Below are 26,612 nucleotides of genomic sequence, written 5' to 3' on the forward strand. Positions count from 1 at the left end.
TGGCTAGAATAATATAGACCTCTGGCTAAGTGTTGTGCCTTGACCCAAGGGCTAGGAAGAGTCAGGACTCCCAGTTGGTATAGGCAGGGTCAGCACCTATAGCCATTTTGGTGTCCCCATTATGCCCTTGAATGTTGTTGTTATTATTTATTCAATTCCTATGCCTCCTTTTATCTGAAGATCACAGGGTGGTGTTGTGTTGAGGCATTGTGTGGGGGGAAAATGGCTTCCCTCAGCAACAGCGCAGCAGGCATATATAATGTAGACGCATGGTTTTGGCTGTCTGGGATCACCTGAGCCTAGAACCAGGAGGATTCTTATGCTCCATCCGCACTATGCATCTAAAGCCCTATTATGCCACTTTAACTGTCATGGCTTCCCCCAGAGAATCCTGGGAACTGTAGTCAGGGGATTATAGATATGTGGGGTGGTGGTAAACTACAGTTCCCAGGATTCCTTGGGGGACAGCCATGATGGCTGGAGTGGTACGGCATTGCTTTACATGTATGGTGGAGATGAAGCCTGAGTTGTGTTTGACGTCCCAACGTTGAACCTTCCCACAGTCTCCATGTCTGACCTATGGGCTCTATTGCTGTGTGGATTGGGGAACCGGTCCCTGCCCCTTGGAGTCAGCTGGTTCAAGTCTGCACTGCCTGACGGTGACGCCACCCCAAGTTTCATTTGCGCTCATGTTAAGATGTTTGTTTCGGGAAAAGAGGAGGGAGGGAAGGAAGGAGGAAACGGATTGGAAGCATTCCTAAAAGAAGCAGTTGTCTCGTGCAAGTACATGCTAACTCTGTCCTTATATCATCTGGTGTCGGAACGAGCTTCCGGAACACTCAGCAACTCTCTCGCTTCGTGACTTGGATTCCAGCCTGGTTTTTTAAGTTATCAAACTCTCTTGTTTCTTTTCTTCCCAGCATGCCTCTTGCTTGCATGTGGAGGATCTTCCTCCCTCTTGTCTTCTGTTCTTGGTCTTGGGGGTCCAAAGATTGTCTCTTCAGAAGCTGGCATTGCGTAGGGCAAGAGTGGGGAACCTCTATTCTTCCTGATGTCACTGTACTACAACTCCCATCAGCTGCAGCTAGCAGGGATGGTGGCCAGGGAGTTGTAGTTCAGGGCAACAGGTTTTCCCCATCCCTTAGAGCAGCCTTTCTCAACCTGTGGGTCCCCAGATGTTGTTGAACTACAATTCCCATCACCCCTAGCTAGCAAGGCCAGAGCTCAGGGATGATGGGAGTTGTAGTCCAACAACATCTGGGGACCCACAGGTTGAGAACTGCTGCCTTAGAGGGTCAAACTAGGACCAGGGAGGATGAGCTTGAATCTCTTCCAGACCATGATTCTCGCTAGGTGACCTTGGTCCCATCTCTTTCACCCTGAGGAAAATTTGGAAGACAAAGTTTATTGTTGAAAAACATATGGCAGTGAAGGGGAAATGGTGGCTGGGCTATAATTCCCATTGGCCCCTGCTAGCATGGCTAATGGCCAGGGATGATGGGAGTTGTAGTCCAATAACGGATGTTCCTAACCCCTGGTGCAGGGGCCAAGAGTTTGCGTTATGAATCAGGACATCCCTCGTTTAAATCTCATGTCTGTTATAGACTCACTAGATGCCCTTTGGCAAGTCATTTTCTTTCTCAGCCTCGGCCCTCTCCTACAATATGGGGGATACTAATACTGACTTCACTTACTGTGGGATGCATAATATCATAAGAATAGGATAGGAAGATGGGGGGAAGCGGAGGTGGGGGTGGCAGAGTAATAAAAGGGGGTGTCCTGTTCACTCTGGCCTCTGGCTCTAGCCCTACTTACTGCTGTTATGTAGACTCTTGACAGCTTGCACATGAGAAAATGCAGTCCTCAGTGGCCAAAATATCCCATGCGCCCACTTTGCAGCGTTGTTTGCTAACCATGCCAGCTGCAGGGTTCTGTCTGTGAGTCTCTTTTGTACTCTCGAAGGCACTCACTTGTTTGCCCTCTCCCTCTGAGCCCAGTCCATATAAGCACCTTTGTGGCTGTGCACATGCTCAGAGACTGGAGGTGAATGCAGGCAGCAACCTCAGAAAGGGTGGTCCCCCCTGCATGGGCATGGGCCTCAGCAGCTGCCCAGTGATGGCTACTCCCGGCCCCAGCCCCAGCCCCATTTGCAAGGGCTGAGGTTAAGCATCCAAGTCGGTTGCCCCAGCCGCTTCAGGTGGCAAATGATGCTGAGCTTTTGGCAGTTCTTTGTATATATTTTGGCACAGATGCCACTCCAGGAAAGGCCGTCATTGCTTACAGGGAGAGTGCAGTGATGGTTGGGCGCAAGTCACAGCCAGCTTTTCCCGCATCTGCCTCGTCACTCTTTCAAAGCCGGGAGCGAGTGACTGGACCGTCCAGTCAGAAACAAATTTCTCGTTGTTCCTTTGTTCAACCTTGTTAAAACACACACACACACACTCAAAACAAGGCAACGCTCTAGCCAAAGCAGCTGTTGCTTGTCACCAAACGAGCCACACCAGGGACCAAGCTCCTGACCGTGTTCCTTGACCCAGCAATCTGCCTGAGCACGTCACAACCACATAGCATGATTAATTCGTTCCCCAAATAGGAGGAGAATAGGCAGGGGTGGAGACAGGACTCCATCTTCCTGCAAAAGTTTCCTGAACAAATAAATGACAGAGCTTATAAAATTCACACACACAAACCACTGCTCTTTCTTGCAGAGGATACCGGAGGAGTTGACCCTCGATGCCTTACTGGAAATGGACGAGTCGAAAGTGAAAGACACCATGAAGAGGTGCGGGGCCAGCGCTGAGGAATGCTCCCGGCTCAACGGGGCTCTCGCCTGCTTGCGGAAAGTGACCCGCACAGGTAAGAAGGCTTCCAGTTCTGCTCCTGGAGACTAGCGGGTCTCCAGTGGTAGATCTCTACTTCAGTAAGCAATAGGCAGCATTGCTGCTAGCGACTGGTAGGGTGGAAGACAAGGAGCCCAACAGCAGGTGGCAGCAGAGGCAATGACAGCTACTGTGTGGTCTGCCTATTGCGATCTATCGTAAGAGCCTTGCTAGATCAGACCAGAGGTCTATCTAGCCCTGTATCCCAGTGGGCAGCCAGGCACAGATGCATGCCGTACATTTAAAGCACAATCAATGCACTTTGAAAGCGTGTGAGTTCCGCCCCCCGCCAAGAAGCCCAGGAACTGTAGTTTTTCTCCCTCACAGAGCTATAATTCCCAACACTCTGAACAACCTGCTGCTACGAGGACTTGTTTGGGGGAAGCCGTGTGGTTTAATTCTACACCAGGTGTGCTTTGAATGTGTGGCATGGGAGGAGGATGTATCAGAAGCTGGAGAGGTAACAGGACTTAGTGAGCAGGAAGAGGCTGGGGTAGAGAGCAGTCCAGAGGCAGAGGGAGAAGCAGAGGCTGGAAAGGGGGGGAGAGGCAGAGATGAAGCAGGCTGCTGAAGAAGCCAGGTACTCACCTCTCCTGCTGCAACCAGCTCCCCTCCCTCCCCCAGTCTCCCAGAACCTGCAGAGGTATGAAGAGCATGGAGCAGAGACAGAAAAGGCGAAGGAGCCTCAGATTGCTTGGGAAGGACCTGGCTGAGGAGGAGCCTTAGAGAGCGGTGGGGACCTTCAGTCCACACATTGGGGCAATAGCTTTGGGGAAGAGTTGCTGTGCTCACTAGGCCTGAGTTGTTTTGTTTCCTTGAACCAAGAGTTAACTTTACTGATTCCTTGTGAGTTATTCTGCTTTGATAGCAGGATGCGAGAGCAATAATCCTCCCTTGCTGCTGTTCCCCAGTAGCTGTTCATCAGCTCCTGATCCTGGACATAGGAATCAGCCACCATGACTTGCGGTTAGTGGGCACCCGCCATGATGATGATGATGATGATGATAATATAATTTGTACCCTGCCCATCTGGCTGGGCTTCCCCAGCCACTCTGGGCAGCTTCCAACAAAGATTAAAAATACGATCCCTTTTCTTAAAGCCGTCTAATTGCGATCTCCTTCTCATGTGCAGGTGGAGAGTACAAAGACGACCTGGTGTGGAATCTGCCGGACACGCGCCGTGAAGCCAGCTTGATGCCTCCCTCCGAACTTTCCCCCTGCCCCACCTCGCTCACGTGGACTCATGGCAGCTTGACGTCCCTGAAGGGGAACGGCCCGCAGGCCCGCTCCGTCTCCACGTCCACGCTCCTGTCCTCCTCGGACCAAGGCCCCCCCGGCAGCGCCGACAGCCTCTTGGAGTCATTTGCTTTCCCCACCCACTGCGGGAGGCGGAACCTCAGGACTCCCCACAGCATCACCATCACGCCCCCCACCACGCCCCAGCTCAAGAGGGGGAAGCCGCCAAGGACTCCCCCACCGCCCAGCCGGAAGGTTTTCCAGCTGTTCCCCAACTTCCCCACCCTCACGAGGAGCAAATCCCACGAATCTCAGCTTGGCAACAGGATCGATGAAGTCCCTCCTATGAAGTGAGTATCCTTCTTCTCCCGCTGCATTGTGGTCTTACTATCACGCAAAGGTTGCCATTTTGACGAGGCTCTGCCTTACACAGAGTTGAACCCTTGGTTCGTTTTAGAACAATTACTATCCTTTTTTTTTAAAAAAAAAATGTTTAACAGGATCTGTGTACTGCTTCCTCATAATTTGAAACCTCAAAGGTGTTTACATTAAGATTATCAGTCAAAAAGAAGGTAGCATGAAATTTCTCCAACATAAAACCAGCAGCTTAAAAAAATAATCGAATTAAATATGGAAACATGCCAGATTTACCGTGTCTGGGTATGTTTGCTTAAATATAATGTTCAGCACGTGCTGAAAACTGTACAGGTGGTGACCATTTCGTGTGGGAGTTCTGTTCCTGTGCCCCGCCCCCGCACGCATCGGCGGAGTGTGCATAAGCCTGCGCCGCCCCCATTACTCCCTCTCCCGGGTCCAAAAGGACTTGTGTGTCAGTGGTCATGTGTCAATCGGATGCACACAAAATGGTTGCCACTTGTACAGCAAAGGCACCTGCTTAATATCAATGGACAGGGAGTTCCGAAGTGTAGGTACAGTTGCATTGAAGGATCGATTCCTTGCAAGTGCAAGACAGGCATTGTGTGGTGTTTGTAAAAGTGTCTGTTTCACAGATAAAATTGGCCAAATGGATATACACATATATATGGGGTGATGATATATTTCAGGTAAACTGGTTCTAAACTGGTTCCTCTTACTGCAAGTATTGCGACGGCACTAGAAAACCAGCTGTTGCCATCCCCATTTTACAAATCAAGGAAATAGAGGCTGAGTTGAGCACTGGCCTGCAGTTGTATGACCTAAGGCCACCTCTCTAAAAAGAGATTGGGACTGAAACCCAAAACACACACCTATTAACACCCCCCTCCTCTCAACAGACTGAATTTTTCTATTTTATTTTTTTGTTCGTTTAATAACATTTATATACTACTTAATTGTAAAAGAACCCCCCAAAAACCAAGAACCTCTAAGCCAGCCTTTCTCAACCTGTGGGTCCCCAGATGTTGTTGAACTATAACTCCCATCACAAGCAGCTAGCAAGGCCAGAGCTCAGGGATGATGGGAGTTGTAGTCCAACAACATCTGGGGTCCCACAGGTTGAGACCTGCTGCGAGTCAACAAGTCATATTGGCTTCTTGGAACTAATGCCAAAAATACTGCAAATGGAGCCCAAAGGTGCATTATTATCAGGAGGGCTGCATTGCTTTGGTTCTGACGATTTGGGAGGAGCCCTAGCAAAATAGAGTAGCATTTGCTTTGCTTGCAGAAGGTCCCAGGTTTCATCTCGAGCATCTGCAAGAAGGGCTGTCCGAAAACTTGGAGAGACTCTGCTGATAAGTGCACAGCCGTGTTCTTCAGTGCTGGGTGTTGTTTGGACATTTGGCTAAGTTGGCAATGGATGGTGTGGGTGGCAATCCCAAGGATGTATAGGGACCCAACACTGAAGAACACTAATGTAGAAATACCGGACCAATGGTCTTGCTAATTTTGTTTTATTTCATTTCATAGTATCATAGAGTTCTAGAGTTGGAAGGGACCCCAAGGGTCATCTAGCCCAACCCCCTGCAATGAAGGAATCTACTTCACCTTTTTTTATCCAAGGAGCTCAAGGTGGTGTACATGGTTCTTTCCCTCCTCATTTAATCCTCACAACAACCTTGTGAGGTAGCCTAGGCCAAGAAGCAGTGACTGGCCCTGGGTCACCCTAGTGAACCTGATGGCTGAGGAGGGATTTGAACCCTGGTCTTTCAGGTCTTGGTCCAATACTCTTAATCACTACGGTAAAGGTAAAGGGACCCCTGACCATTAGGTCCAGTCATGGCCGACTCTGAGGTTGCGGCGCTCATCTCGCTTTATTGACGAGGGAGCCAGCATACAGCTTCCGGGTCAGCATGACTAAACTGCTTCTGGAGAACCAGAGCAGCACACGGAAACGCCGTTTACCTTCCCGCCGGAGCAGTACCTATTTAACTACTTGCACTTTGATGTGCTTTCGAACTGCTAGGTTGGCAGGAACAGGGACTGAACAACGGGAGCTCACCCCGTCGCGGGGATTCAAACTGCCGACCTTCTGATCAGCAAGGCCTAGGCTCTGTGGTTTAACCCACAGCGCCACCCATGTCCCTTATCATATACTGTGTCTCATATAAGGTATATGGCAGCTTTGTATATACAGTGGTAACTCGGGTTACATACGCTTCAGGTTACATACGCTTCAGGTTACAGACTTTGCTAACCCAGAAATAGTACCTCGGGTTAAGAACTTTGCTTCAGGATGAGAACAGAAATCGTGCTCCGGCGGCGCGGCGGCAGCGAGAGGCCCCATTAGCTAAAGTGGTGCTTCAGGTTAAGAACAGTTTCATGTTAAGAACGGACCTCCGGAACGAATTAAGTACTTAACCCGAGGTACTACTGTATCTTTAATATATGCCTATGGCTCAAGTCTAACCCCCTGTTTTTTTCTTTCTCTCTCTCTCTCTTTTAGATTCGGTAAGAGAGGCATTCTTTTGGCAACCTTCTCGCCATCGGTGGAGTGGGGGGTGAAAAAAACATGACTTCCATAGGTTTGGAGGGTAGCCTTTCGCACAACCTTCTGCTTGCCTGCATCTTGCGCATTCTTCAGAACAGTAGGCCCAAACACTCACTCTGCTGCAATTTCCAGAATCCTCTGGGAAGAGGGGTTGGCTGTTGAACCGCTCTGTGAGGGGAATGTGAGATTGTCTAACATCTTCTCGGCACCCTGAGCAAATTGCAGTTCCTGAGTCTCTTTTGTGTGGGGGGGTGGGGGGGGGAGACGTGTCTGTTAAAGTGGCATCATGGTGCTTTAAATCTGTGGTGTGGATGTGGCCCTGGAACACCACAGGTCGTCCGTCTGTCCCCGTCCTTGTTTTCAACATTCAGGCCTGCTCCCATTGTGTCTAGTCTGGGTTGGCTCTTTATAGGGATGGATTGTTTTAAAATAGTTGTTTAAAAAAGAAACTGCGTCATGCATGAAAGCTTGGTTTGGTGGTGTGGCTGGGCTGAGTGCGAAGTGTGAACCATGACTCATTCCGAGCATGTGAGGAAATTCCAGTGGCAGATAATTTTTACGATTCTTTTGTTCTGCTGCCTTTACTTCCTTTGCCTCTACTGACATGTTGTGCGATGAACCCTAGCAGGTGGGGGGAGGCCTTTTAGTCCAGCAGATGTTGCAGAACTACAACTCCCAACAGCCGCAGGCACTATGGCCAGTGGCCAGGGAAAACAGTAGTTCAGTAACGTCTCGGGGGCCAAAATTCCCCACTCCTGATCTTACCTTTTGCTTTGTTTTAGATTTTTAGCAAACTAAGTGCTACTAAGGGACGCAGGTGGCGCTGTGGGTTAAAGCCTCAGCGCCTAGGGCTTGCCGATCGAAAGGTCGGCGGTTCGAATCCCTGCGGCGGGGTGCGCTCCCGCTGCTTGGTCCCAGCGCCTGCCAACCTAGCAGTTCGAAAGCACCTCCGGGTGCAAGTAGATAAATAGGGACCGCTTACCAGCGGGAAGGTAAACGGCGTTTCCGTGTGCGGCTCTGGCTCGCCAGAGCAGCGATGTCACGCTGGCCACGTGACCCGGAAGTGTCTCCGGACAGCGCTGGCCCCTGGCCTCTTAAGTGAGATGGGCGCACAACCCCAGAGTCTGTCAAGACTGGCCCGTACGGGCAGGGGTACCTTTACCTTTACCTTTACTAAGTGCTACTAAGAGTTCCTTCATTTCGTTGGGTCTGCTCTTGAGTAGAACATCCAAAGGCCAATAGCAGATACAAATACTGTATCTATCCACCTAGAGTAGAGCTTATTTGGATAGAAACACCCTAACTGTGCTCTGGAGATCCTCTTACTGCCCCCATCTAAGATCCTGCATTCTGTGCTGAAGGTTGCAGGAGACGGACAGCAAATTAGGTGCTCAAAATAAAAGGGCACATTTATTTTTCTACATGGTGTCAGGCTCTAGAGAATTTTAGGTAACAGTGAAAGGGTAGAAAAGACGGCAATGGAGGAGAATGAGGGTGTTACCTGGTCCTTACCTTGTGATGTCAGAAAATCCCATTGGAGATGGAGACAGGAGCAGAAATTGCAGCAATTTGCGTGTTCATCGAAGGCCAGGAATGGAAATCGCACAAGCAAATATGCGTAGCACCCACTCTTCTTGTAGAGCTTTTTTTAGTTTGCAAATGTTACATCATAAAACATTATTCTATTTGCTGCATATTTTTTACATTACCCTTGTGCTGAAATGCACTGAAATTGATTGTCTAATTTATTATGTTAGTTTCAGCCATGGGAAGAAAATTTCTGCCTCTAGTGTCTATGCAGTTAAATGGAATAATTAAGGGGGCCTCTGTCCCCCATATCTGTCACAAACACCTTCTGCCTGCCTACCTTCTAGGGTATGTCTCTCCTCCCCACCAAAAAAATGAAATTCTGCTGAAAAGAGGAGACACAGAGGGAGAGTTTGTTCCTTTCGTATTCTCACGGTTTCTTTGGGTGCCTTTGTGTGGAAATATGTTTCCTTTCTTATCTCAGCTATTCTTGTGATAAGAAATACAAGCTCTGTGTGTGTTAGACCAAGAAGAATGGGCCAGCCCAGAGACCCACACTGGGTCTCGCCTCTGATGTTGCAGTTCCCCAATCTTGTTTTAAAAGGAGTCTAGGCTGAACGTCGAAATGCTGCTATGTGTGAAGGACAGTGGGGTTTATGTGGTGAATTTATGTCGCTTTGCACTGAAACCAAGTTTCTCTGTGCTGTTTCAACACCTGGGGCCACAACTGCAGGCATATTAGTCATTTAAAAAATACGAATAATCAGTTGTTTCAAACAGAGCTGTGGCTTATGGTTTCTGAGTTTATGAATTGTATTGTTTTGGAATTTGGGGAAACTTAATTAGTGGGGGTAGGAGAGCTGGAAAAAAAATCACATCTGGCCACCAATACGCCCCTTGTGTTTCAGACAGTACATGGGTAGACGAGTCTTAAAAGCCCAGGACACAATTTTTCATGGCCCTCTAGCAGCTGTGATGGCTTATTTACCAGAGGTAATGTACAGTGGTACCTTGGTTTACAAACAGTCTGGTGTGCATACGTTTTGGATTGCAAACCCGTCAAACCTGGAAGTGCATGTCCCGGTTTGCAAACTTTTTTTGGATTACAACCCATTTTGGGGGATTATGGAGGGGGAGGCCCCATTGGTGAAAGCGCAGCTTGGGTTACAACCTGTTTTGGTTTACAAACAGACTCCAGAACAGATTATGGTTGTAAACCAAGGTACCACTGTATTTAGTGTTAACTCTGGAAGTGTATGCTCGATTCTGACCAAACTAAGCCTCCTGATGTATTTGTGCCTTAGGATGCTTTGTTTTAATGAAGTGTATTTAATAGATTTATATGTGTGTGAGTATACGACTGTATATAAAACTCTCTCTATATAATATGTATATATAGTTTTAATTCTAGCAATGTTTACATGTTTTTAAATTATTGTTTTTTCCTAGATAGAGAGATAGAGAGATAGAATCTTTATTTGCATCAGCCACTAGCCATAGCAATAAAATAAAATAAAATGTACTGAAGATAGAGGTAAAAACTTAACTATAGAAAATATATTTTGGGGGTTTTCATCAATAATCAAATAATAGATCTTATTCTGATTGCCCCCGCTAAAAACCTTGCAGTCTTTGCTGTCACCTGGTCATCTTTATCTGTTAAAAGAAAGGACATGGTAGCAATGGTCGAGCAACCCGGCAAGGACAATAATAGAGGGGTAATAACCTCACTCCTCAAATCTTTATAAAGAGTGCAAACCAGAAGCACATGAGCTACAGACTCAATACTGCACTACTATGTTTTCAGCTGTTTTTGTTTTAATCTATAAGCCACCTTGCATCCCTGTTAGGGAAAATGGTGGAATGTAAATAATAATAATAATAATAATAATAATAATAATAATATTTTTAAAAATGTAAATGGCTGCAAAAACAGGGAGAACCGAATATAAGATTGGATAAATGAGAAACAAAAAACTGAAACTGACAAATTCGTTCATCTCTAGCACTGCCTTCCACCTTTTCATTTTCAGTGGGCACCAGATACCACTGGTTGGACTACAGTTCCCATCACCCCTGAGCATTGGCCATGCTGGCTGGGGCTGATGGGAGTTGGAGTCTGGGAACTTCCCCAGAGCCACGAGTTCCCCACCCCTGCATTAGTGGCTTGTGCCATTCTTCAGCCGTACGACTTGCCCCTTTGTAACGTCTACTGCCAAATGACTTGCGGGAAATGAGAGCTCCTGGCTCTGGCTTCCCGATAAATCGACAAACCGGGAAGTATCGCTGTGTGGAGCTGGGATTTGCTGCCATCTGGAGTCGATAGGAAGGAGAACCTTCCCGACTTGTTGCATGGATGGGCCATGTGTTGTTTCACAGTGTCCACCTTTCTTTCTGGTGAAACCTAACACGCTGCCTTTAATTTTGGCTTCTCAGATCTCCCCCAGGGATCACCTCAGACTGTACGAAGAGATATTGGTCTGTCTGTAACACACAGGTAAATACTCCACATGCTTTCAGTGGGTGATAAGCTACTCAGGTTGGATTCTCTGAAGACTTAGCTCACGCCCATTGGGGGGTGGACATACTCTTGTTGCTGCATCAGTATGAATTTCCCCCATGCAAATCTCATTCCACTGTCTGCGAAAGAAGAGTTGGGTGGGTGGGGGCCTTCAGACTGCAGCCTTGGAAACCCCCATGTATGGGACCATCTTAGGAATGCACCGTTCTGCCTCTCCTTTCCCAGCCCTGCTAACTCGCCTGCATGGAACTCCCTGTCACCAGTGGCGACCAGCTACTGCTTCAATCCAGTAATGCTACTTGGTGACTCAACAGCAGTCTTCTGGAACCTTCTGCTGTGCACAGGACCTTCTCTGTCCTTGTGCTATGACCTCTGCTTGAAAACATGGCTCTAAAATGTTTTCTGGGGCGTGATACTGGTGGGGTAGAGGGCAGATAGGAATGAACCGTTCCCTGGTAGAATATAACCATGTGAAATTCACAAATATGGCTCCCTTCTTCTTTTTTCAGATTTCAAATTTTCCCCCTGATAATACATTTTTTAAAAACCTTCCTCTCCTTTGTGTCTTCTTTGTCAATCAAGATCCTTTATTAGGCATAGCAAACCACACATTATCAAACAGACACCGTTTACAAATTGTGCAAAATACGAACGTGTCTTCTTTGTCTTGGCTTGCTTCTTCTCGTTCAGATTCTCCGCAAAGTCATGGCTTTCTCAGGTCTGCCAGGTGTGTCAGAAAAGCATGATGTTTGGCGTGAAGTGCAAACACTGCAGGTAAGTGTGCGATGAGGACCTTCCCCCTTCACCTGGCCCAGCATACCTGCGAGGCAATTCAGCCGTCATAACCCAAGAGGGTGGTGGGCTGGTCAGTGTCTCTTAGGCTAACCTGCCTCACAGGGTTGTTGTGAGGATAAAATTGAGAGAGAGGGAACCCCATTCAGCCCCCCTCCCCCGCTTGAGCTCCTTGGAGGAATGGTGGGCGATAAATGCAATTATGTAAATGAAATTTGGCATTCCAGTTCAAAGGAATTCAACTGGAGGCTTCCTTTCTGTGACTTTAATTCCAGAGCCCAGGGTGACATACTTGGCTCTACCCACTAATCGTTTTAGCACCCCTGCTAATTTTACCCGCACAACAATCCTGGGTGGTAGGCTAGGCTGAGAGAGAGAGAGTGACAGGCGCAAAGTCACCCTGCGAGCTTCATGGTCAAGTGAGGACATGAACTGGGACGTGATGGTTGGACTAGATGACCCTCGTTGGTCCCTTCCTTCCTTACAAGCATCCCCTGATTTGCACAGTGGTTACGTTGCAGGTCATTGCGCGCTTGCGTGAAATCGCGTGCCATTGAAACACCCCATTCTGCCCCCCCTACTCTGCAGTGCTCTGTCCTCATTCTGCCCTTTTAGGTAAAGGTAAAGGGACCCCTGACCATTAAGTCCAGTCGCGGACGACTCTGGGGTTGCAGCGCTCATCTCGCTTTATTGGCTGAGGGAGCCGGCGTACAGCTTCCAGGTCATGTGGCCAGCATGACTAAGCCGCTTCTGGTGAACCAGAGCAGCGCATGGAAACGCCATTTACCTTCCCGCTAGAGCGGTACCTATTTATCTACTTGCACTTTGCCGTGCTTTCGAACTGCTAGGTTGGCAGGAGCAGGGACCGAGCAACGGGATTTGAACCGCCAACCTTCTGATCAGCCAGCCCTAGGCTCTGTGGTTTAACCCACAGCGCCACCCGCTTCCCATTTTATTGACATCTTTTAGGATGTTTCCATGTTCTGCACTGTGCACATGTACACAATGACACACATATCAGTCACGTCTAAAACGGGATCCCTGTATATAATGTTATATAATCTCTAATTCACCTTTTCTTGTTTGCAGATTAAAGTGTCATAACAAATGCACGAAAGAAGCCCCACCTTGTAGAATATCTTTCTTACCCAGTAAGTGTGAGGTTTTTTTAATTGGGTACCCCTCCCCCCTCCAACATTTCTGCCCTACTCAAGCTAATTTGTCACCTTGGTGTTGTTGCAATAACAAGAAATGGAGATAAATTGTTTCCTTCCCCCCCCCTCTTTTCTCTTCCATCCATCTTCAATAGTACCCCGATTAAAGCGGGCAGAGTCTGTCCCTTCTGACATCAATAACCCGGTGGACCGACCATCAGAGCCGCAGTTTGGGACTCTTCCGAAAGCTCTAACTAAAAAGGTACTGGGCTTACAAAAAGGGTGCAAAGCCCAGCAGAGGACCCCCAGAAGAAGATTGTACTCCCATGACTGGCCAAACAATAAAAAAAACAGAACGAGGCTGCAATCATAGACACATTTACCTAGGGCTAAATTTCATTGAACTCAGCAGATTTCACTTCAGAGTTATTTGGTTTGTTTAAATTAATTGCTTATTAGAAATCTGGCATACAGTAGAAAGAAACTTTGCATAACTGGAAGCCAGTTATAATTTCTTTGCTTAAAACATTTGCTTCCTTGGGTGCAGGTCTGAATTAAATTTAGCTTGTAAAACTTCTTTTTTTGTCTTCTGGTAAATGCTTTGCACTATGATAAATATTGCGTTTTATATTGAACAAGTATTTGATAATTAATGTGCATGTGACGTGCTCCTCCCGGTTCTTCCCCTGTTTCTGCGAGCTTCATAACCTTTTAGAAGTGATGGGAAACATTCTGGCTGAATCAGAGCTACCAAGGCTTAAGGCTCACGATTTCTGCCTTCTCTTGGCCGTTTCCAGGACCACCCGCCAGCAATTAACCACCTTGACTCCAGCAGCAACCCATCTTCCACGACCTCCTCCACGCCGTCTTCCCCAGCCCCCTTCCCGTCTTCCAACCCCCCCAGTGCAACACCACCCCCAAACCCATCTCCCATGGGCCAGCGGGACAGCCGGTTCAACTTTCCAGGTAAATTTGTGGTTTTGTTCTCTGGGACCAGGGTGGTAGAGCAGGGGATGCTTGGAGCTTAAGCCTACCATTAGGTTAAGTTGTTTCACTTATACTTTTAATGCCAGAGAAGGGGAACTACACCAGTAGGTTTATCCACCTCTGGGGCCATGCACCTTGATTTGGAGATGTGTGGTTTGCTATAAATGGCAGTTAAATCAAGTTTTGCATTGTTTTTCTGAATGTGAAAAGAGGTGATGCATTCTCCAACCCAGCTGCAATCTTTCCAAAATGCATGCACTCAAATGCACCCGCCTTGCCTGTTTTGTTTTACAATTTACTAATGATGAACTTGAATTAATTCACTGAATTTATGGGGGCAGTTGCTGACATGGTTTTCTCACATGCTAATCTCTTGTGATTTTTTTTACATTTTGTTTTGCTGTCCTCTCCTCCTTTTCCTTCTTCCTTTTTTAAAAAGCTGCCTACTACATTCAGCATAGACAACAGTTTATCTTCCCAGGTGAGTTCTTCTGCTTCTAACTGGCTGGTGCCATTTCTTCTAACGCTCCTGTTTCCCCCTCACTCTCAGAAGGGAGGGTGGGCTTAGGGCGAAGTGACTTAACTTCCTTCTGCGTGATGCGTCGACGTTCTGCCCTGCTTGCATGAACAAACTGGAACACTTCCTTTCCCCTGCAATGCCAACGTTGTTTAAACAGCACAGAAAGTGCTTACGGGTGCAAACCAACAACTATTATTATTATTATTATTATTATTATTATTATTATTGATTTCCTTCAATGGAATTGTTTCAAGGCGATGTAAAATAAAAACTTTGGTTTACTGATGTGGTGGCAAACATGGGGCTCTCTGGATATTGTTGGACTCTAATTCCCATCAGCCCCAGCAGCTGAGGCCTGTGATCAGGGATGATGGGCACTGTAGTCCACAAAGAGCCAGCGAAAGCAGCACTACAATATCTTGTTTGGTGCTGGCAGTGTGGTGAGTTTTGTATAAAACACCAAAGCAGATGTAATAGTGGACAGGCACAGGAGAGAGAGATGACGGTATTGTGGTGGGACACAGATTCTGTGGATCTGGAAGTCCCAGGTCTGATCCCAGATATTTCCAGATTAAAAGGGACATTAAGGATGTGATGAGAAAGACCTCTTCTTGCAAAATTGGAGGGGCACTGTTAGATAAATCAGGGGTCAGCAAACTTTTTCAGCAGGGGGCCGGTCCACTGTGCCTCAGATCTTGTGGGGGCCGGACTATATTTTTTTTGGGGGGGGATGAACGAATTCCTATGCCCCACAAATAACCCAGAGATGCATTTTAAATAAAAGGGCACATTCTACTCATGTAAAAACACACTGATTCCCAGACCGTCCGCAAGCCGGATTTAGAAGGCGATTGGGCCAGATCTGGCCCCCGGGCCTTAGTTTGCCTGCCCATGGATAAGATACTAGGCTAAGGTAGTAGTTTCCTGTTACCAGCAAAATTGTTTTGCTCATATGATTCACTAAGCTTGGAGTGCTGGTCTAGTCTTGTAGGAGCTCAGTTACTGTAAAATGGTGCAATCTGCTTTCCAGCACTGCATAGTATTGCCACTGTGTGATGACTAGGGTCACATAAATGTGTAACAGACCTCATGGGAATGTACCACTTCAGTCCATAGTTGAGGGGCGAGGAGGGAATCATTTATTAAAATGTTTTCCCTGCACTGCATGTAGAAAGCACACACATCAGGAAGAGAGATTTTAACCTAGATTTCTAGAAGGTTATGTAGTAGATTTGATTCCCCATCAGTCTGAAGTCGTACAGTCCAGGATTGCTACAGACTGTGATTCTTCTGAATTGTGTATATTGGGTCTTTAGTTCTATGTGGCTAGGTACTTATTGGGTGAATGTTACTGCAGCTGTTAAAAGCAAAACAACAATAACCTTGAACTGCAAACATCAATTTCTTTTTTCATATATTGCTCTTTTCTGTAGAAATTCCCAACACCCCCCAAGTAACACAAACTTCGGAAACTACTGAAAGCACTGAGTAAGTCAGTTAGTCTTTGTTTCTCTCTCTTTCTCCTTCTAACAATTCTATTTGGACAAGAGGAATCAACTAATAAACATTATGGTGTATTCTCACTGCCCAACAGGGGTGCTCCTGTTCCAGCCAACTAGATGTGCCCTTCTCATAGATACTCCATTCTGTTCCCCTGCCCAGTTTTCCATTTTTCTTTTCCGGTCGGCGTTCAGTGTTCCATGGTTACGGAGCATGGTCAGCCCTCACTGGGTTGTTTTTTTTTAAAAAAAATCATTTAATGCCAGTGTCAGGCATGCTGACATAATCATGTGACTATTAGACAAAATTGCATATATAAAAATATGTACAGCAGGATAAATTTACACTAAAATGCTGGCAATTTTGGGGGAAGACTTACAAAAAAATAAATTGCAAACCGATGTGGTGAACTGAACCTAAGGCAGGAAAAATGAAAGAATCAACAGTGACATAGTCTCCCATCTCTACCTGAACCTCAGTCATTGGGCCATCATAACTCAATCATTTGTGCCATCTTGCGCTGTCAACTCAACTCAACTTTCTCGTTTCCCTTTTTCTCTGTCAAATAGTGCTGATGAGCATCTAGAGACGGACGGGGTTGAAGAACGTGACGTGGAGGTAACTTTCCATTTGTTGAGGGGTTTTTTGAGGAGTGAAATTATTAATTCTTATAGCTGGGGTTGCCAGCCTTTGTGAACCCATAGGCACCCACACTCACCCTGCAACCGAGCGCACACAGAGCAGCCTATTCTGTTGGCTACACTGGAATGTTTCTGTTGTTCTCCAGGGAGTGCCCCTCTGGAGCTTCAGTCTCAGGAGGTAAAAGCCTTTCCCCGAAACACTTATCCAACACTTTGGGTTCAAGGTGCAGCCTTGTCTCTACAAGCCAAGGTCAAGCACAGTCAGTCTTGGCCCAAAACACGACCCAGAGGCTAGGTCAGGCCACAGTTCAAGATTGATTAGCACAGAGTGTTCAGGCAAGGTGCAACTCATCAAGGCAGTGGAATCAGGAACAAGAAGTCAGAGACTTATGCGAGTGCCTGCTCCATCCCAGTGCCTCTATACAAATCTGTGGTGCAACCACATTTGAAATACTGTTTACAGTTCTGCTTGCTTCACATGAAAAAGGATATTGTGGAGTTGGAAAAGGTTCAGAAAAGGTTCAAAATTATCATTTTCATTTCACTTTTAATTTGTATACCGCCTTTCTATATTACTATACACAAGGCGTTGTTTGCAGCAACAACATAAACAACAAAGAACGCACACCATATAATGAATACAAAAACAAAACATAACTTTAAAATGGAACGGCTTATATCAAATAAAGTAATATTCAGTAATCTATTAGAATATAATAGTACACAATAAAATGAACTCCCAAAACATCAGCAAATAATTAAACAGAAATTCGCCCTTAACCATTGTAATAAGTAATTACTAAACTGTGAGAAATAAAAATAACTGCAAGTCACAATGCATAAAATACCACAATACAAACAAAATCACGTAAAAGGGTCAAAATGAGAAACAAAGACTCACAACTTATGAAATTATTTAATTATATAAGGGGATGGAGAAACTCACTGCTGAGGAAAGGTGGTAGGAACTGGGACTTTTTAGTTAAGAGACAAAGTGAGTAAGAGGTGACATGATAGCATATAAAATGAGGTCATACATTTTCTATTACTGGGGAATGATCAGGGGCTCACCAAGTTAGTGGCTAAATATCTCTATTTGGTTTTTTGTCATCGAAATACACAGCAGACGTCTGATCTCCCTGGAGACCTAGAGATGTGACGATAGACTGCTCTGCCTCCTTTCTTTTAGAAAAAGTTTTGTGCCACTGGGGAAGTGGGGATTCTGTGTTGATTTGTTTTGGATGTTTCTATGTGATGCCAATAAAAGGTCTGATGAAAATATATATATAAAATGATTCAAGGCAGGGAGAGAGCGAACAGAGAAAAGTTCTCCCCCACCCTCTCTCACAATGCTAGAACTGAATTCAAGATAAACATCGGAAGATTCGGGACAGACAAAAGAAGGGCCTTATCTTCCACTATTAAACTATTGAATTTGCTTCCAGAAAAGGCAGCGGTAGTCATCAATGTTCCTGCCAACCAAGCAGTTCAAAAGCACGTCAAAGTGCAAGTAGATCAATAGGTACCACTCTGGCGGGAAGGTAAACGGCGTTTCTGTGCGTTGCTCTGGTTTCACCAGAAGCGGCTTAGTCATGCTGGCCACATGACCCGGAAGCTGTACACCAGCTCCCTCAGCCAATAAAGCGAGATGAGCGCCGCAACCCCAGAGTCGTCCGCGACTGGACCTAACGATCAGTGGTCCCTTTACCTTTAGTCATCGATGTGAATCCATTAAAAGAGGATTACACAATTTTTCGGAGGATAAGACTATTTGTGGCCGCTAACCAACATGGTTATACTCTTCTTCCACTTGCTTCTGAATTCCAGATTCTGGAAACCACAGGAGGGAAGAGTCGATCAGGTCTGGCTTGCAGGCTTCCCACAGCCATCTGTCTGGCCTCTGTGAGAGCAGGATGCTGGACCAGATGAGCCATTGGCCTGATCCTTCAGGGGTCTTCTTATGTTCTTAATGCAAGGTGTTAGGGGGCGTGCGTGTGTCCAAGGGTATTGGAGATTTAGCCATGCTGAAGTGGAACGATCCAAAGGATTGCCACCACAAGGCCCTAGGGAGGGAGGATGTGGCAGGCCAGGACTCGGTATCTGATACTCCCATTTCTTCCCCAAGCACGTGGAAGACCAAGAACAGAACAAATCGGAAGCCGAGGATGATGAAGATGAGGTTGACGACCTGCCGAAGCGGCGAGACCGCTGGCGGCGAGGGGTGATGTCCCGGAATGTCAGCCAGACCAGCGTCTACCTGCAGGAATGGGACATCCCCTTTGAGCAGATCAAGCTGGGCGACCCCATTGGCCAAGGGCGGTGGGGCAAGGTCTACCGGGGGAAATGGCACGGGGAGGTGGCCATCCGGCTGCTGGAAATCGATGGGAACAATCAGGACCACCTGAAACTGTTCAAGAAGGAGGTGATGAACTACAGACAAACCAGACATGAGAATGTGGTGCTTTTCATGGGGGCCTGCATGAACCCCCCTCACCTAGCAATCATTACTAGGTAAGCATCATGATTTTTAAAATTATTATTGTTGTTATTATTTTGGCACTTAAAAAGAAGTTAGATCTGCTAGGGCTTTGTTAGTTCAGCAGTTCCAAACTGCATATTGAAGGTGTGGCTGCTGGCCTCACCTTTTACTTTCCAAAGTGCCCCATCTAAAGTTTACCCTAAAAGAATAATATTGAGCAATAAGCAATAACTTTGTAAACTACCATTAACCGAACAATCCACAAATTTAATGAATCAGAAGAAGAGGTGAATAATCCTCTAAAACCCAAGGGTGCGTGGGATGAGCCTAATGAAATTGCATAGGCGGATTTCAGAACTGGTATTGCATTTCTGAGGGGAGCATTGCTTTACCTTTGATGAGAATCTTACAGAATTTTCATGGGATCATCTTTTACATTTTTTAAAAAAACAAGTTTTCAGTTTGTGCTGGTGTTGTGTACTGGTGCTCTGTTGATTATATTGCATGCTCCTTTGAGTTACTTGTTTAAATGTGTGTTGTTGTTTTTTAAAAAAGATATAATTTAGTGTAGTTTTGATATTTGGTCGCCTCTTTTTATTATGAGCTGCTCTGTGAGCTTGCTATTAGGTGGAATAACAATTTTAAAATACGAATCAGTGCATCGTTTGTTCGAAAAACAAAATCTGGAGATCCTGATTGGCAGTTATGCTTTTGACCAAGGTTGCAAACCAGCCCCTAACCTCAGTTGCAAGCCCTGGTTTGAAGACAACCACGCTTAGTTCTGACAGTTAATCATGCTGCATCATTTATACCCTTGGACTCTGTCTTCTTACCTGCCTACCTGTGGATCTGTAGCTTTTTTCAGCCTGGGTATGTGCCTGTTTGTGATGAGATAGTATGAAGTGGGCATAACCAATCCTTATATCATTTACTCATCACAAGACAGTTCTGATTTTTTCTTCTTAACTCAATTGTCTACCCACATCTGCCTTAGCTTCTGCAAAGGAAGAACGCTTCATTCGTTTGTAAGGGATCCCAAGATATCTTTGGATATTAACAAGACCAGGCAGATCGCCCAGGAGATCATTAAGGTAAGAAGCATTTTGCATAAGATTATTAAGGTAATATGTAAGGCTACCTGGGATAGGAAACCATTTTTTCCCTGTGGAAAACATGAATTGGGGGCTGGAGCCAATGGTGGATGGAGCCACTCCTCTGCCTTTCTGCCCCGCCTCTTCTGTTTCTCTAGTAAACATTTGAACAGGGATGGAGAACATCTGTGTGTCTCCAGATGTTCTCCCATCCTCCCCAGCCAGCATGGACAATGGTAGTGGATAATGGGAGTTGTAATTCAGCAACACCTGAAGGCCACCGGTTGCCCATCCGGGATCTAAAACATTGACTGTCAATACTGATTTTGGCAGTGGTACTTGGAGGTTAGGTTTCTCTTTCAGGCGCTCAGGCAAGGACATCTTTAAATACAGTGGTGACTCAGGTTGCGGACGTGGTCTGTGCGGGATGCATGCTCGCAACCCGCAGCGTTCGCAACCCGCATCTGCGCACACACGGGTTGCGATTCAGTGCTTCTGCGCATGCGCGACTGCCAAAACCCGGAAGTAACCCTTTCCAGTACTTCCGGGTTTCAGCAGTCTGCAACCCAAAAACCTCAATCTGAAGTGGCTGTAACCCGAGGTATGACTGTAACTGGCTTACTGTTGCCCACAAATGGCTGATATAAACTGCGTAGGGCAACAAAGCTAGTGATATTTGCTGTGGGCTAGTAACTTGGGGAGATTCATTTCAAGGCTGTGCTATTCCACCATACCATAGGAGCCCACGCTGTCCCCTTCTACAGTATGGGTGACAGGTGCATGCAAGATGAGCAGAAAGAGAAGGAAATGTTATAGAAAGCAGGAGGGGTCTAGGAGTGGACGTAGCAGGGGCTTGACCAGGTAGCACGCCAAGGAATGCAGATCTGCCTGCAAAAAGGCTAACACACTGATGTTTTCCAGGGCATGGGGTATCTCCACGCAAAAGGGATTGTGCATAAAGATCTCAAGTCGAAGAACGTTTTCTATGAAAACGGAAAAGTTGTGATCACAGACTTTGGTCTGTTCGGGATTTCTGGTGTAGTTCAGGAGGGAAGGTAAGTTTTTTTTTTTTTTTGCTGCCTCTTTCTCCATTCGCTTCTATGTGAACCAGGAATTGAACGTTGGAGCTTCTACCACTGAGTTATGGCGCATATAAAAGCCCCACCCACCCCCACATTTCATCTTATTTATTTATCTTGTTCCACTGAGTTATCCCCTCCTTTGAGTTCCCAAGTTGTGTTGGCCTTGTGGAGTACTGGCTTGGGTCCAATGCTAGCCCCGCTCAGGGTAGACCTGCCAAAGCGAACCGACATGGGTTCGCTCGTTTTAATGGGTCTGCACCACACCAGCGGCAAGACAGGAGCAGTAGCCAGGTAAAGCAAAAGCAGGTAAAGCTTTTGTTGCCATCTTCCTGCTTTGCTTTGCTGCTGCATCCCCCTGAAGGGAGAGGAGAGATGCCAGGGTCATCTCTGGATGACCCACCCACTACTGATTTGTAACATTGGCCTTGACCCCAGATTTCTGGGTGGGGTGGAAAGGTTAAATAGGGGGTGGGAATGCTGGTTCGATGGGGATGATTTTTGGACTAGAGGGAGATTGAGGTTTTGCTCATTTGCTAATTGGGGGGTTATAGTATTGCTTTGCTTATTGTTTTGAGTATTGTAAACGTTGTATGCTACTGGCATGTCCCTGTCCCCCCGCTGCATGGATGTTATATGAAATATTCATGTATTGTATGACGCACACCCCCTTTGCCTATAGTATTGTGTATTGCATACCTTTTTTCATTTTGATGTAAGGAACTTGGAAACCTTTGGGTGACAAGTGACTAATAAGTTTAATGAATGAAATGAAATGCTCTGAGCAGAACTTTGCTGGGTACATCACGCTCCCCCTTTCTGACACCAGGCGCGAGAACGAGCTGAAACTGCCCCATGACTGGCTGTGCTACCTGGCTCCAGAGATCGTGCGCGAGATGGCTCCGGGAAAGGATGAGGATAAGCTGCCTTTTTCCAAGGCAGCTGACGTCTATGCTTTTGGGTAAGTGTGAGAACATCAGTAAACGCCGACTGGTTAAAAAGGAGAAATGTCGTATTGCAAAGGCCTGCCTAAACAGTCCAGTTTTCCAAAGACACACCCGAAAGAAGGGAGGGATGGTTCCCGCTGAACTTCAACTGGCAGGGAGTTCCGCAGGGCAGGATGTTCTTGGTGACGTGTCTGTCGTTGGGCCAGTGATAGACTTTTGGCTCTCAATTTTAAGTTCTTAGCAACTTTTTAGTTTAAGTGAGAATACCGTAAGTTCTTGGGGACGTAATCCTTGGAGGATGGGCAGAGATGTACATTGATAGTTTTCCTGTTTTAACTTTTCAAAACCTCTCTTTGCCTCCCAGGACCGTGTGGTATGAGCTCCAAGCCAGAGAGTGGCCCTTTAAGAGCCAGCCAGCCGAGGCGTTGATCTGGCAGATTGGGAGTGGCGAAGGCATGAAGCAGGTCCTCTCCACAAGCAGCTTGGGGAAAGAAGTTGGAGTAAGTGGACAGGGGATTCTTCCATTGGCAGCTGTGCTTAGTACATCAACCACCCGGGGCCGGCCCAAGCGTTAGGCAGAGTGACAGGATCTCAGATGTTGGAAAGGGGGATAGCGGTGCTGTGTTCAGAGGGCAGGCCTGCCTTGTGCCTCCTTAGCTAGCCCGCCATGTGCTGGAGGATGCTGTCCAGCCTTCATTATGGGAGAAGCACCGTCTTGTCCTTTGCTTCAGTCCTCAAAATGTCTTGGTCCGGTGGTGTGGGATGATGGGAGTTGTAGTTCAACAACACAAGAAACTGCCTTATACCGAGTCAGACTATTGGCCCATCTGAGCTGATATTATCTACCCTGGCTATAATTCATTGGCTCTCTGGCAGGATTAAACCTGGGTGATCTATCACTAAGCTATGGTCCTTCCCAAACAACTGGAGGCCTATAGGTTTCCCACACCTGCTACACACCTGTCTTCTGACTGCATCCCTGTGCAGGACCAAGCCTAAAGTAGCTGGGAACAGCCCAGGCACCCACAAATTGGTTGCTCCAGAAGCCGAGATGGTAGCTAAAATGTCCTCCCCTATCACAACAACCCATGAAAGCAACCCCAAAGGATCCTGGGAGCTGTAGTTAAGTGCGCTGAGAGTTGCTAGGAGACTCCCATTCCAGTCACAGTTCCCAGAGTTCCCTGGGAAGGTGGCTGGATTGTTAAACCACTCTGGGAAATCGTAGCTCATTGAAGGGAAACTCAATTGCCTCTAACTCTGGAGCCAGGATTGAAGCTTAAAACTCCTTGCACCTCCCTTGTTATAACAACCCATGAAAGCTGCCTTTAGAGTGCTCCCCAGTCTGGTCATGTTTCTCCCTGAGCTGCTTTTCAGAAACATGTCTACCCTTGTCATAGCCCCTTTCAAGCTGAAGTCAGTAACACAGCTGCCTGTTAAAAATGCAATGCCGTCTTTTTAGGAAATTCTCTCTGCGTGTTGGTCTTTCGACGTTGGTGAGCGTCCCAGCTTCACTCTCTTGATGGAAATGCTTGAAAAACTGCCAAAACTCAACCGGAGGCTCTCTCATCCGGGACATTTCTGGAAATCAGCCGAGTACGTATTGCCCTGTGTCCGCTTGCCTCTAAGCTGCTTCCGGAAATCGCAGTTGATTATGCTGGTTGGGGACCCAGTATTTGAAACGGGGTGAAAGCTTCTGTAGGTTCATGCATATTTGCATTTAACACACTAACACTGCAGGCCCATGTGTCTTTAGTGTGCCCACCAGTGCGTCACAAAGTTGTGAGTAAGCTTGTACATGGTAAACCATGGTTTGCAGGGAGAGCTAATGAGGCGGCCTCCAAAAATTGTTGAACTCCTATTCCCATCACACCTAGCCTTTGCCCCTGCTGGCTGGGGCTGATGGGAAATGTAGTCCCAACTTTTTAAGAGGGTGCCATTTTGGCTCCCTCTGCAAGCCATGGTTTACTGTGTCTGAGCTGATCACCCTTGGCATATGACATAAATTTAAAGTGCACAATTTCCCACAAATAATTCTGGGAACTGTAGTTTGTTAAGGGTGCTGGGAATCATAGTTCTGTGAGGGGCAAACGACAGCTCCCAGGATTCTTTGGGGGAAGTTACTTGCTTTAAATCTATGGTGTGTACATGGTCAGAGTCCTGCCCACTGCTAAGGAGAATGTCTGAGATCCCCTGGGTCCTAACTTCTCGCTACCTCTGCGAGAAAGACTCCTTGTTAGGTTACCAGCTGCCCCTCCTGAATTCACTTGTGGGTTCAGAGGGGCATATACGCGTGTGGTAATTCAGCACACACCTAGGCACAAAGGTCTTGCTTTCAAACAGCTACACCTCCCCTACCCCCAACCAGACTATCTACAGAGAAATGGGGGGAAAGAATTAAGGCACCTACAGTAAACATGCTGTTCCAATCTCTGCTTAAAGATACAAGCATCATTCTGCTGTGTGCTGGGATCACAGGAAGCCGGCTTATACTGAGTCAGAGCCTGAGTCCATCTTGCTCAGCGTTTTCTGCACGGACTGGCTGCAGTTCTCGAGGGTCTCATGCAGGGGACATTCCCAGCCCTACCCGGGTGCAAAGCAGATCCTGTACCGCAGAGCCCTTCAAAGCTAGCTCTTCTGTATGGCTGAGTTTTTAACGGTGAACTAACACTCCTTCTCTTGTCTTTCTCCCTTTGCCTTTCACCTCCTTCCTTATAGGATGTAGCTACTGATGCAATAGTTGGGTTCTGCCTTGCATGCTTCCTTGTCTCCTAACCCACTCAGCAACTTGGACAACTGCTCTAAATGTGTGCACGCAAGCACACACAAAAAACCACACATGCTGCCGGTTTTTAATCCTCGGATGCCCCTGCTGCTTCTACGAATTCCTTTTCCCCGCCTCTTCTCTTGGTGTGGGCTGCTGTAACTCGAAATAACCATTCCTGTCTGCAAGAACTGTGGCGTTCTACTAACACCTGGTCCAGATTAACCCTTCTTCCGAAGCGTTTTCAGCGGCTGCAGCACTTGTCACTTCGCCTCTTCCTGTCCCAGCATTCTCCTCCTTCCTCTATAGACTTGCCCCCAGCGGTTATTTCTCTGAACTTTTACCAACCAGCATCTCAACCAAGCAGTGTTGCATGCTTCTCCTTTTTGGTGGGGTGAGAGGGGCTTTAAGGAAATTAATAAATCCATCTGTGCATTTTTGGGGCTGGCCAGCAGCAGCAGATTGGAAAACTGCTCTCAAGTCTGTTAAGTTACAGCTTCAGTTGGGATAATTCTTGATGTGCATATTTCCCCCTCCCTCCCCACGAGAGATGGGTTAAAAACAAGAGCGTTTTCAATCAGTTAATTGTTTAATCGGTTAAATCTGTGTAAATTCACGCAGGAGCAAAGCTAGCCGTCTTGAAGCCTGCAACTGTTTTTCTTCTGTTTTTCTTCCTGTTTATTTATCATTTTGATCTGCCTCTCGCCTTTCTGGCTTTTCTGAGAGAAGGCAGTTTTTAACAAGTTCTTTGTATTAAAAAATAATTAAAAATAAATAAGGACTTAAATAAAAACAACAGCCCGCTGCTTGGTTAATCTTCTGCGGGCAGTTTTTAACTATGACCAACTTAACTGACTAAATTAATGTCAGTGCAGTAGCTCCTAGTTCATTTTAAAAAAATCCTAATCCCATTTGTGTGTTTGAGGCAGCGTTCAACAGGGGCCAGCATTGTGGGGCATGCTTTTGCTTGTGTTTCTGCTTCTCGCTTGTCCCTTCAAGGTGTAGCAGTGGGAAATCTGACTTAAGAGCAAAATTCAGAGGGGCACCTCACCCATAACATTTTTCCTCCCCAGAGATGAGCTCAAGGGCAAGAAAGCCAGTGCTATCCACTAGAAATTTGATTCCATTTTCACTTGCAAGCAAAGCTACCTAATTCGCACTTTGGGAAACAATAGGCAAACTGAATCTCAGCCTCCTTTTGAAATCTATACATCCTTGCTCTCCAGCCCCCCTGCCCAAACCCCTTTTGAGTGAGTTCTCCTTCTCAGGAGGCCATGGCTGAACTGCTCTCCTTGGGTTTGGAGCTGAGCCTGGTTCAGTTGACTTCCTGCCTCAGGAGGCTGTGGACGCTCCTTCATTGGAGGTTTTCAAGCAGAGGTTGCATGACCATCTGTCATGGAAGCTTTAGCTGAGATTCCTGCATTGTTGGACTAGATGACTCTTGGGTCCCTTCCAACTCTACAATTCCATGATTTGGCAGAGGAAATTCCCCTGCTAGTCCTTTTCTAGACAGGAGAGTATGCCCCCAGCTTCGTAGTAGCAGAGCCCGTGAACTTTCTGCTTTCCTCCTCA

General features: G+C 46.7%; 1 protein-coding gene across 1 annotated transcript in view; it reads left to right on the forward strand.

Moving 5' to 3' along the window:
- KSR1 (kinase suppressor of ras 1) overlaps positions 1-26,612 on the forward strand; it is a 113,919-nt gene that overhangs the window by 81,947 nt on the left and 5,360 nt on the right. The window contains 17 exon segments of the mRNA XM_079955947.1: positions 2,709-2,856; positions 4,012-4,464; positions 4,467-4,469; positions 11,005-11,065; positions 11,780-11,863; positions 12,971-13,032; positions 13,191-13,297; positions 13,833-14,001; positions 14,462-14,503; positions 15,976-16,030; positions 16,612-16,660; positions 18,809-19,194; positions 20,157-20,253; positions 21,175-21,308; positions 22,162-22,293; positions 22,644-22,779; positions 23,739-23,872. Coding sequence (XP_079812073.1) covers positions 2,709-2,856; positions 4,012-4,464; positions 4,467-4,469; positions 11,005-11,065; positions 11,780-11,863; positions 12,971-13,032; positions 13,191-13,297; positions 13,833-14,001; positions 14,462-14,503; positions 15,976-16,030; positions 16,612-16,660; positions 18,809-19,194; positions 20,157-20,253; positions 21,175-21,308; positions 22,162-22,293; positions 22,644-22,779; positions 23,739-23,872 — 2,252 coding nt within the window.

Source organism: Podarcis cretensis, assembly GCF_951804945.1.
Source record: "Podarcis cretensis genome assembly, chromosome: 15".
Taxonomy (NCBI): domain Eukaryota; kingdom Metazoa; phylum Chordata; class Lepidosauria; order Squamata; family Lacertidae; genus Podarcis; species Podarcis cretensis.